The 12,607-nt window shown below is 51.6% G+C and overlaps 1 protein-coding gene across 2 annotated transcripts in view; it reads left to right on the top strand.

Annotated features, from left to right (window-relative positions):
- LOC144115864 (uncharacterized) overlaps positions 1-12,607 on the top strand; it is a 46,671-nt gene that overhangs the window by 11,932 nt on the left and 22,132 nt on the right. For both annotated transcript variants that reach the window (XM_077650421.1, XM_077650420.1), the window contains exon 2: positions 8,495-8,696. In XM_077650421.1, coding sequence (XP_077506547.1) covers positions 8,495-8,696 — 202 coding nt within the window. The remainder of the gene's footprint in view (positions 1-8,494; positions 8,697-12,607) is intronic.

The raw sequence follows: 12,607 nt of genomic DNA, 5'->3' as shown, positions 1-12,607 counted from the left end.
CACTGAATAAAACATTCTGTTGTTAGTCAGCGCTGTGTATCGTCCTTTCTTGTCCTCTGGCCTTGTGCCGTTGCGCTGTTTCACTGGAAATCCTGTATTTATGCCGCCTATCTGACCTGATCTGACAAGCGTGACACGCCTTACTTCGCTATGTCACATCTGCCTCTAAAACGGGCCAAAAAGCTATACTTAATTCCCGCCCTCGTCTTTCTTGGGCCCAAATATCCTCCTCAGGGAGATTTGTGGGCCAGAGAAAGCACTTCTTCCCGTCTGCTGAGGGCAGCACAAGCTGCTTGACTTTTTCGCCTGCGATGGAGTCCCGGTGGTATAAAAACCATCCAAGATGAACATGCCCCCTTTTCCCGTTTTTGCGTCCTCCCAAGATCTCCTAAGGCTTTCATCGGACAGCTGGGCCGAACGGAACTTCTCTCGCTGCTTTGAAGACGCGTCCTCGTCGTCACGCATTGAGCACTGGTCTTCAGTCGAGTACTCATCGCGGCCCGTTATGCTGCTCGCCCGATGCCTCGGTCGACTCATCGTTTTCCTGTTCGTCCGCCTGGGATTGGTTCGCGTGAACCTCGCCCGTCGTTGGGGTCGGCTCGTAGCTCTTCTCGGCCACGGAGGACACGCTAGCTGTGTCAGCCGCAACGTGGCTCTTGCTCGGTGCAAGCGCCCCGCCGCGGCTGTCGATCTGCGCTAGAAGCTCCCAGTCCTCCCGCGATAGCAAGCAGTCTACACCCTCCGCGAGCTTGCCTGTAAGTGCATAGACGATACGTACAGTCTCCGGTCGCGCTACAAGTGTGGGGCACCGCTTCATACTGACCGCGAGGGTAACTAGTTTTGCTTCTATTGTTTCGCCAAGGGCTGAAACAAGCTTAATCTAGCCCGAAGGCTCCTGGGATACGCTGGGCACGCGGCTTTCTTTGACTGCAGTAATCTCGCTGCCGGTGTCTATGATTGCAGTTGCCAGCACTCCGGCGCATTCGATCTCTACCTGCTGTAGCTTTGATTGCCGTGCTTGTTCGGACGACCCTGGGGCATTCATTTGTGCCACCAAAGTCCTGTGCGGGAAGGCTGATGCTAGGGTTTCGGCTGTCTCTATGCTGCCTACTGCTACTCTCTGTGTCCGGGCGCGCTCATCGGTTTTCTGCGCATTGTGAGCGGCTCGTGGGCAGTCCTTTGCGCGATGGCCTACTGCGCGGCAAACGTAACACTGCACGTGTCGTCTGTTGTCGCTGCTCGCGGGTTGCGTAGGAGTCTTTTCTTTCTCTGAGTGTGTGACCGTTTGTAGCACCGCGCGCCCCTTTCCCTTAGCCTGCTCGAATGTCTGCAGCATCCGTGACATCTCGTCCGGTTTCACCCATTTCTCTCCTTCGCGGAGGCGCACGTATTCTAAACCCTCGGTGCTTAGGCTCGCTTTCATCCTATCGGTCACGACAAGAGCCACCACGTCTTCCTTGCTGTCTGCATCCCTCGAGCGCAGGTAGTACTGGAAGTAAGTTTTTACGCGAGAGGCGAACTGTGCCCATGTTTCCTCCTTGCGCTTTGCGGCGCGCTCGAACCGGTCTAAGTACTCAGCGGGGGTGAGTTTTAGCTCCTTTAAAACGGCTTTCTTCAATAAGTCGTAGTCACCGCACTCATCGTCCTTGAGTCCACGAAGCAAGTACCGCACACGCTCGGTCAGCGCTGGCATCATCTAATGCACGCCGCTGTTTTCAGGCACATCGTACGTTGTGAATACCCTTTCTACCTCGTCAAACCACAGTGGTACATCCGCGTCACAAGGTAACTTGAGCCCCTTAGGACCTTGGCACATTGGGATACTGGGTCGAGGCCCGTTCGCCGTTGCTCGTCAGGTACCGGCATTAAGAGAGTCTGCCTGCCACCTGTCGCTCCTATGCCAAGTTTCCCCAACTCGATGCGTTCTCGAGATTCGATCTTAAGCTTTTCGAGCTGAAAATCTAGTTTCAAGCGGCGGATCTCTACGGCATCAGACCTTGTCACTGGAGTTATTTTCCGTCGCGTTTCCGCTACCTACTCCTTCGTCGCCGCTTCTAACGATGCCCCTGCCGACATCGCGTCTTCCTACGAAATATCACTTGACAGGCCGTCATCCTCAAATACTTTCTGGTCCGATGCACTCTCCTCTGCCCCTCTGTCAGCTGAGCTCGCCATCATGCTCCGCGTCTGCACCATACATTCGTTTACGCTTGAGCCATAACCACCTCAAAGAGACGTAAGGAATCCCGCTCACCCATGCTGCTGTCGGTAGTAGGTGCCGTTGCTTCTCCAAACTCGTCCGGAGCCGCAGGGTTAACGCCGCCTTGGGGTCGGTGAGCCGGGGTACCTTGTCAAATTGGCTGGTGCCGGAGTTCGATTCCTTCTGGTCCTCCTGGGTGGCTACCACGAGCTGGGCGTTGCCCAGTGCCTGGACACTGCTGGGCCTGCGGGTGGTGTCAGCTCGAGGCTGACGATCGCCGAATCCTGTCGACCTCGCCAGTAATTTTTTTGATGGTCCGTTTGGTTCTTCGGAAGGGCGCAGACTTCCAAACGTTGTTGTTCGGCGGTGATTAATGGAGATGTGCAGGTGAAGGTCAAAGAGAGAATATATTTACAGTATGTAAAAGGGCAAACTGCGTTACAAGTTGAGTCACACAGACAGTTAAGCTGTAAATGACAAAGACAATTCTCACACAGAGAAACACTCTCTACAAGCCCTTACTCATCGACCCGAGGTTAGAGTTTAGGGTTGTCGAATTACGTGCCACTGCACGGAGCCTCTAGCTCAACTAGACAGGACTGCCCTCCAGTGATTTTCTATTCAACTTTAAAGCTTTTTCAAACAAAGAAGTTAGGGCGGTCATATTTCGAGGCCCTCTCTAAGCTTCGATAACCAAAGGAGGTAGCCACAGCCCCTGAAGGTTGGACCCAACTTCGAGCCCGGGGCTTGGCTAAAAAGAAAAAGAAACGTACAGAAAACATTCTGCAAACCCTCTCCCGGGGGGAGGGGACTTCTCACCCTTATTGCTTGATGCTTTCCCCTTCCCTGCCGCACCCGCGCATCGTCTCTCGAAGGATGAAACTTTTTTTTAGCTAATTGGCGGGACCACTAATCCACTGGCTCGCCGTAGGAATGTCAGACGGCGGAGACCCGCGACGCTTCGGTGCCATCGAGCATGCCAAAAAAAAAGAGCCCATAGCGGAATGCGAGGTGGTTCGCATATTTCCGCAGACGCGCAGTATTGGGGTCCGCCGCCGTGGGATTGCTGCCTAAGCACAAGCGGCACAACGTGCTCGTTGTGCGCGCCTCGCATGCTTTCTTGGTGCGCTTAACAAAGCCAGGTGTCTTCGGCCGTCACAGCCGTGCTGTCAAGCAGCCAGTGCCTCCTGCGACTTTGCCACTGCTGGCGGAGGGGGGGGGGGGGGGAGCTCAGAGCTTCACTGAGAGCTCTCCACGTAGACCGGAGGCCGGCAGTGACCTCAAGCTAAGGGAATAAAAAAATGTGCGCGTTGATGAAGCGCGGCCTTACAGTGGGCTTGCTTTTTTATTTTGCTATTAACGTTTTCGCAAACGTGAAAAGCGTTGCCCATGGGTTTTTTTATGGCAGTCTTAACTCTTCGATGCGAGCGATGGACGCACTGCAAAACAAAGGTTTTGGTAGACAACGGAAGAATGGACCATTACCTTCAATACTTCCATAACCGTGCCTTACAATTTTCCAATATTCAAAATTCTTGTCCGAGAATGCTGGACATGTGGTGGCGCCTAGTATCAACGCAGCACACTGAGTACCATTCCCTGGACTCCTTCAAACGGCTACTCTAATATTTAGGGGCCTGTCTGCTCGCACTATACACTTAAAAACATCAAAGATGCCGCCCATTCACCTTTGGAGAGGAGGCCGAAAGCTGTGCACCCTTCTTGGACGTCCTTATCGAACCACAGAAGCTATCCTCTCGTGTGGTATTGAAGTAAAAATCCAGCCCACAGGCACTTGCGTTCGTTTACACTCGGCAGTGTATCTCCTCTTCGTACCGCAGTGGTGGTCTAATGCTCTGAGAAGTATGGAACGGAGAGGACCTACATTGTTCCACTCAACTCCGAGCCGTGCGCGATATAGCGCTTTACTCTAGAATTCGTGAAACATTCCTGAGGATCAAATTTGTTACCAATTTCTAATTATTACGTGCAAAAAACGTTCCTAGAAGGCGCTGCGTAGTACTCCAGTCAGTCTTATATTGCTTGGGACTGCATTTTGATAACAAATAAGGGTTCGTATGCTGTCGTAGGCGAGTGTTGCGGCTTGTCAGTCCTTCCAGTTCAGTCTTATAAACTCTCAGTGATGGCAAAAGACTGAACGAAAAGCAATAAACCTCTGTTCCTGGCAGATAAGGATCGAACATGTGAGCATAGAGACACATAGTCGGTGGACGACTAGTGCAGAACAGCTTCACATAAACGCGTGCATGTGAATGGTTGTTGTCTACTGCCCTACCGTGTGCTACGCTAATGGGAAATGCCTGGCAGTGTCATCACCTGATTGTTTGCGCTACAGGAGCGCTTAGCGTTGCCCTTCCCCGTTTCGGCATTTATGCTTATCTCTTTCCGTGAGCACTGTACCCCAAGCTGACGAAGATCATGAATTTTTATGCCGCAAAAGCATCTGTGATCAAAGAGCGCCATGGAACAATGTTTTTTGCATAATAAAGGTGGGGCCAAATACCCATTTCTGAAGCATTTCATCCCAAAGAAGCCGAGCATCAGGCCAGGGGAAAGCTTGTACCCGCTGCGTCTCCAGTTAGTACCCGACGGCTCTGGGTATCGAATTCGGCACCTCCCGCTTGCGAGGCGGATGTTCGAGCGGCTAGGCCACCGCTGCGGTCGCTGTACCTCAAGCTACCCGGAATATTTCTTCGGCAGCGCTGGCTTTTTCATAATGTACGAATGAGTGCGCGTCAGTTACCGTCCTTTATTGTTGATTTTTCACTCGCTTCATATTCATTCAATTCTGACTTTGTTGCTGTTTCGCGCACTTATTGGAACCGCGTGCATGCTACGAAAAGTGCATGCTACGCACCAGGCACTCCTCAATGTTACGAAGCTCCATTCCGTCCGCAATTTCATTCACTCCCACACGTCCTTATCATCAAAACCAACAATATACCACAACACTGTTGGCATACTTTCCTACTCTCGGTGGTGCGAGCGGCGATGGCAGCGGCGTCGACGGCGGCGTCATCTGTTGGAGCGCGGCCGCGGCGTTGCTAGGCAACGGCGGCTCAAGGTAGTTCGTGGGCAGCGCATGTGACACACGGCGCGACGAGCTGAAATGGCTCGCTGGCTGGAGTAGTAAAGCTTTCGCTTTAATATTTCTACGCCACCTTGAATGTCCGCGCCGCGGTATCGCATTGACTGGAGAGCACTGCGTTTTATTAGGGAGCTCGGTACCGCTGGGCGGAGCCTAAAGAGCATGGCACAGAACTTGGCACAACAATAACGAAAACAACATGAACACTTTGAACAAAAATGTCAAGGAATCCCAGAAAAAATCTCAACCTCCACATTATGACAACTAATGTGCCCACATTCAAAGGATGATGTCAAAAATTTGTTCGCACCGCTGAAATTTAAGGTGGCAAATTGACGCCGTTTGTTCCCATTTATACATCTAGACCGAGTGGTGTGGAAAACCAGTTCCAAAGCTTTTATTCGTAATGGATGGCGTACACAGAGTGTTTACTGCTTAGATACGTGCAGGTTACATTTCAAGCAACGGGAATCTATCAGGCCATGGCAGCGCTGGCGCTTCCTTCCGGCTACTAGGCAATGTGACGTTTCTGGACAGTCTCTTCTCATCTACTTTCGAACAGTGCAACGAACAAACTGAGACTGCCGTTGGCTTTTTAGAACGTCCTCTCCGTCGTCCCTGCTGAAAGAAAGGTTCAAAGTCTGATACCTTCCTGAAACGTACAGAGAGTCTGGGTTGTCATCGTTGGGTTGTCACTCTTAAAGCAGCTCACATGGAAGAGAGCAAGGAAGTTGATTCTTGAAGCACTAACTTGAGCACTGGGAGGAGGGGGAGGTGCCTCAGTCCCTGGGAATAGTTTCGACAAAAAGGTTCGTCTCTGTCGCGTAACCCTTGGCGGAGTTTATATGGCCCGTCCATGCGAGGAGGAAAGGCAAGCGGGATGAGGGAAAGGGGAGGTGTTGTGGGGAAGATGGTGTCAGATTGGTGCACGTCGTCTTGATAACGTCTTTTCTATGTAAGTAGGGGTGAGAGGACCTTGGTGTGGGCTAGTTGGTTCATACTGACTACCCAGTATGAACCAACTAGCCCACACCAAGGTCCTCTTAGAACATATTTCTCCTACATTGGGCTCTTTTTCTGTCAACGACCTAGGCACAATTCTGCCATAACCCTGGTCAACCTGGTTGCTGTCACCACCTGCAAGTCGAGAGTGCTGTCGTACTTCCTCAAGAGAAGAATAATCCCGCTAGTGGTTCAGGCCTTGTTTGGTGGACTGGCGCCTTCCTGGGGCCACGCACGACGCGTCGGCAAGATTATGAAGTCTGAGTAGCGCCTGTCCTGTGTTTCGTGTTTCTTCTACTCGTCCTAGTTCCGTTGCGCTTTGTCAGTCTGTGTCGTAGCAAGTAGGGGTGCTTTGGACCTTAAATTGGGACTTGCTCCCTTCCTCGTTCTAGCTTTTACATTGTGCGAACGAGCTGTCACGTCATCTTAAAAAAACACGTGTACTTAAGCTTACTAAACTCGTAACAACTTGTGGTACGCATCATGTGTAAAGGGAGAGGGTTTAAACTCCCGAACGGAATGAGTTTCAATATCATTTTGTGCGGCAGGATACGATATGGGACCAATGACACAAATTCACGAGAAAGAGGAAATCAACAAATCATTCAACAAAAAGAAGCATTTCAAGCGTTTCATTTCGACTATTTCAAGGGCCTGGCAGGTTGCGAACTACTTTTGATGCAGCAAATACCTTCCTATTCTTCCAGCAACAGTTCTCCAAAAACGAGAGATGAATCGTTGAACGCTTACTGGAAGCACACATTTGCACCCTCTTTTTTCTTCCCACAACATCCTCATTTTGGCACCAAATATTTTGATTGAGAACGCTGGCTACTCGGAGCATGCTCACAGCAAAGTTCTTATCCAAGGTTAATGAAGAAATTACTACATGAGTGAATGAGATCAGTGTCGCCAATTCGTGACGCTGAGCGTTTAAGGGTGAGAGTTCGTTGGAACATTTCTTATAGAACATGTTATACACGAACGAAAAGGGCACTGCACCGAATGTTATGACTCGGGCGCTAAGTATTCGGCAAAAGTGGTTTTTCTTTTTCTTTTCAATCTGTAGGTGGCTCCCCGATATTTAATGAAGTCTACATTAGGACAAAAGCGACAGCGGGAATGATGGCGTAAGGCTGCCGTCTAATCGTGGTATAAGAAGTACTCCCTTTTCTTGAGCCTTGCTGTTTAAAGTGCGCGGCTCTGCCCCATAATTGATGGTAGCGCCTGTCGTTGGGGCCAATTCTTTAAGGTAAGCTGCGTAAGCAACAAGAACCGACCAAAGGACTCCAGCAACACCAGCATCAGTTTCATTAGCCAGCCTACTGCTAGTTTAGAAGTTCAGTTGAAATAATTTTCAAGCAAATTAATTTTTTTTGCGAGAGATTTGTTTTCACTAGCTACTCTTAGAAGTGCTACTTCAAATGAAGCGATATTAATGCTTCATCTGTCTTCACGCAGAAGCCGACGCCTTGTTGCATACTATTTGTGTTCCTATGAACAGTTGAAAATAACACCTGTTTTCGACCCATCACGTATACTTCCAAGCACTGGACGTCGTCTTGATAAAAGTGCAACTCGATTAAGGAATTAATTTGCCATCTGACTCATTCACGCCGAAGAATACTGATGGGAGGAAGCACCTCAAGACCCGCCACCTTGGCAGTAATTTATTTATCGCCGTTTGAGATAGCTATTGGATCTTAGAACTTGACGCTGAAGGTGCAGTCACAAATAAGAAAAATGCACTCTACACTCTCGTTTCCGACACCACAGTAGACAGTTCATGGATGAGACGAACGTTTTAAATAATCCTGTTATATTCTTATACCATAACGTTAAATCATATAAAAATCCCATTCAAGCGGTGCTGTATTCGCATCGATGGTATGATTAGAAGGTTTTGCTGTACTGCGCAAAGCTTATTCTAGCAACCTGTTTGATAGAAACTGTACTATAGTGAAAACAGTGTATGGCGTTACGCACCAAAGATCAACCTGAATCGATATTAGCATGCCATCTTTTTTCTGTTCGTAAACAATTATTGGAAATAAAAATTAAAGGCCCAATTGTTATAGGTGTCATTTTTTCATAAAACACATGGTTTGAAAATAGCCGATATTTCGAGAGGTCTTAAATAGTTTCCTTCCTAAGTGTGGACTCGATCTATGCTTCTGACGCAGGTTGACGACTCCACCGCCCTCTCTATGAGTGAGTTTCATGCCCGGCTGAAACTGTACGCAGCGGGCTTCCAGCGACGCGGAGTACTGCCTGGTGACCGCGTCTGTGTCCACATCGGCAACAGCGTCGAGAACTTCGTCGCCATGTGGGGCTGCGTCGTGGCTGGAGCGACCATCGTCCTTGCCAAGCCTTCACTCACCGCACGTGCGTTTAGGTTTTGCTTTGAGTGCGCAGCACAATTCACTAGAAAAGTTTGGAAACCCGAGGTATGTGTGAAGCATCCACCATTGACCTTTGACGGAGCGCCAGCGGGGGAGGCCTTGCGCAGCTGCTCCGTCAACGCGTGGAACCTGCATCCCGCCCCCTCCCCCTCCCCACGCGCGGCTGGCGATAGCGGCTGACGATAAGATCTTGCTTGCGTTTTCCGTTGAGGTGCTGTTGCCTCAAGTGCTTGCGCACGTCCTGCTCCATTGAACTACGTTAAAACTGCACCAATTTATTTTAATTCGAAGGCTGGTCATTATGAATATATTTGGAACTACATTTATGCTATATATATATATATATATATATATATATATATATATATATATATATATATATATATATATATATATATATATATATATATATATATATATATTGTAATGGGACAGACAGGCGCAGCGCAGCGAAGAAGCGGACGAGTTCAAGCGGGACAACGAAGAAGCAGACGAAGTGCAGCTGGGTTTTTCGAACGACGCCTGTGAGTGTGCCCGTCGTGTCGCCGGTCAACCAAGATCAACCGATCTGCGCTTCAAATAAACGCCTTGACACTTGGTGGAGGTGCCTCGGTTCCCGTCCCGGTCCTCATCCTGGAACTTCGAAGTGGAACGCTCCTCGTCTCCGCCACCATGCCGGAAGGTCCGAGTGAACCATCGCAGCCCATCCCTGCCACCGTACTCTGTCACGGGGTGCAGCGCCAGCGTGACCCGTCTCCATTTAGTGGCACCGATGACCAAGACATCGACGATTGGCTGGCCTCCTATGAGCGCATCAGCACTTACAATCGGTGGGACGATTCCGTGAAACTTAGCAACGTCCTATTCTATCTAACGGACGTTGCCAATCTATGGTTTCGGAACCATGAGGCCGATCTTCCCACCTGGTCGTCCTTTAAAACGAGCTTCGCCGACGTTTTCGGCCGCCCCGCCGTCCGGAAGCTTCGCGCCGAGCAACGTCTTCGTGCTCGATCTCAGCTCCCTTCCGAGACGTTCACAAGCTACATCGAGGACATCGTTGACCTGTGCAAGCGTGTCAACCCCTCCATGTCCGAAGCGGATAAAGTCAACCACATACTTAAAGGCATAGCCGATGACGCTTTCCAGATGCTGCTGGCGAAGAACCCCACCTCCGTCGCTACCGTCATCCAGCTGTGCCAAAGCTTCGACGAACTCCGCAAGCAACGCGCATCTACGCGGCAGTCTGGCGCGCCTGCGGGGGGTCTTGCTGGCTTGGCCCTTGGTGGCTCGTCTGCTGAGCAGTCCCTGTTCATGCAGCAGGTTAAAGACTTCATCCGCGAAGAGATCGCTCGCCAGCTTTCTCTGCTTCATCACATTTCCGACCCCGTCTGCCCTCCGCACGACCTGGCGCCATCTCTCACGCCCACTATCCGTCGTGTTATTCAGGAGCAGGTCGCTGCAGTTCTGCCATCCAGTCCCCCACCTCCTCCTGCGGCAGCGCCGCTCACCTATGCTGAAGCAGTCACCGGTACACGGCGCTCGCCCACCTCTGCCGCCTACCCTAGCAGCCCGGCCTTTTATGCTCCACCGCCGTCTATACCCCCGCCGCAGGCCCCAGTTCGTCGACCCCGCCGAAACCCTACGAACCCCTGGCGTACCGAGGACAATCGACCGATATGCTATTCCTGCGGTCTTCCGGGCCATGTCGCACGCTTTTGCCGTCAGCGATCTCCTCGTTCTGGCGATTTCATGCGCAATTTCCGCTACGATTCCGGGCCACCCTTGCCTAATGTCTCTTCTGCCTCCTCTACACATCGCTCCCAGTACCGTACTCGCCGCTCGCCTTCCCCTCGTCGACGTTCCATTTCTCCGATGCTCCGCCGCCCGGACCCTCTCCCAGAGGAAAACTGACTGCCGCAGTTCAGGAGGCAAGAACTGCGTGTTTTGCTAACTTTTTAAGTCCTCCGTGTTCTCCTGCTAACGTGATTGAGGTGTCTGTTGAAGGCGTCGCCGTTCTCGCGCTCGTCGACACGGGTGCTGCAGTGTCAGTAATTAGTGATGCTCTTCGCCGCAAACTTCGTAAGGTGACAACGCCGCTGTCTGACTTTTCACTACGTACGGCCACCTCTCAGCGCATCCACCCCATCGCAGCCTGCACGGTCCGCGTTTCTATAAACGACGTCGCCTATACCATCGAGTTTGTTGTGCTGACCGCCTGCTCTCACGATGTCATCCTCGGCTGCGATTTCCTCTCGACCCACCGTGCAGTGATTGATTGTGCCCGTGCGGAACTTGAGCTTTCTCCCCTGTGTGATGTTTCGTTGTGTGACCTACCTGTGCGCTCCGCTAAGCTTCTTGTAGCTGCCGACACCGACATACCTCCCTCCTCTTCCGCCCTCGTTCCGCTCCGCCCCGACTCTTTCCTCAGCGGCCCTGTTCTTTTCACACCTACCGCAGCAGCCACTCGCCATCAGCGCCTCCTCATTCCATTCGCCGTTGTCTCGATTTCCGATGGCCACTGCGCCATCTATGTCACCAACCCATTTTCTTGCCCGTCGTTTGTTCTTCGCGGCGAATGCCTCGGCTCTATTGAAGAACTGGACCCTGCTCTTGCTTCCAAGTTCTCCGATACCCGTGCCTGCTCCCCAGTTACTGCCTTAGCCTGTTGTGCGACAGCGCCCGATCCGATTTCCATCGACGTCTTTCGTCGTAACATCGCTCCCGACCTTCCGTCCGCTTACCGTGACCAAATCTTGGAACTTCTCTGCCGCTTCCGCAACTCTTTCGACCTTTCCCAGCCCTCCTTGGGGCGCGCATTGGCCGTCTCTCACACAATTGACACTGGTACCCACGCTCCCTTGCGTCAGCGACCGTACCGAGTCTCGCCGAGCGAGCGCCGCGTCATCCGTGACAATGTTGACGACATGCTTCGGCGCGGCATAATACAGCCTTCTCACAGCCCTTGGGCCTCTCCTGTTGTCTTGGTGACGAAAAAAGATGGCTCGATCAGGTTCTGTGTGGACTACCGCCGTCTCAACAAGATCACACGCAAGGATGTTTATCCTCTACCCCGAATCGACGACGCACTGGATTGCTTGCAGGGCGCGGAGTATTTTTCATCCCTCGACTTACGCTCCGGCTACTGGCAGGTCCCGATGGCAGCGAACGACAGGGCGAAAACCGCTTTCGTCACCCCAGACGGCTTGTATGAGTTCAATGTGATGCCATTCGGCCTCTGCAATGCTCCAGCCACATTCGAAAGGATGATGGACACTATTCTCAGTGGCCTCAAATGGGAAACTTGTCTGTGTTACCTAGATGACATTGTCGTTTTTTCCAAAGATTTTCCTTCCCATCTGCACCGCCTTCAGCGCGTCCTCACTAGCCTTACAGACGCCGGCCTCCAACTAAACTTGAAAAAATGTTACTTCGGTGCAACGCAGCTCACAATATTAGGCCATGTCATCTCCAAAGACGGCGTTCTTCCTCACCCTGCCAAACTTCGCGCCGTCGCTGACTTCCCCAAACCAACCACCTTAAAAGAACTTCGCAGTTTTATAGGCTTATGCTCATATTTTCGCCGCTTCATCCGAAATTTCGCCGGTATCATCGCCCCTTTAACGCAGCTTCTTGCCGGCAGCCCGAACCTTTCGTCTTGGTCCCCCGCCTGCGATACCGCGTTCAGCACTTTACGCCGCCTGCTGGTCTCTCCCCCCATCCTTCGCCATTTTGATCCCGCCTGTCCGACAGAAGTTCACACTGACGCGAGCGGTGTGGGCTTGGGCGCAGTTCTTGCCCAGCGAAAGCCTGGGTATCCGGAATACGTCGTCGCTTACGCCAGCCGCGCCCTCACCAAGGCGGAATCAAACTATTCTGTCACAGAAAAAGAATGTC

The sequence above is a fragment of the Amblyomma americanum genome, chromosome 1 (genome assembly GCF_052857255.1).
Source record: "Amblyomma americanum isolate KBUSLIRL-KWMA chromosome 1, ASM5285725v1, whole genome shotgun sequence".
Lineage (NCBI taxonomy): Eukaryota > Metazoa > Arthropoda > Arachnida > Ixodida > Ixodidae > Amblyomma > Amblyomma americanum.
The sequence above is the reverse complement of the archived record's forward strand: the minus strand, read 5'-3'. Positions and strand labels throughout refer to the sequence as shown.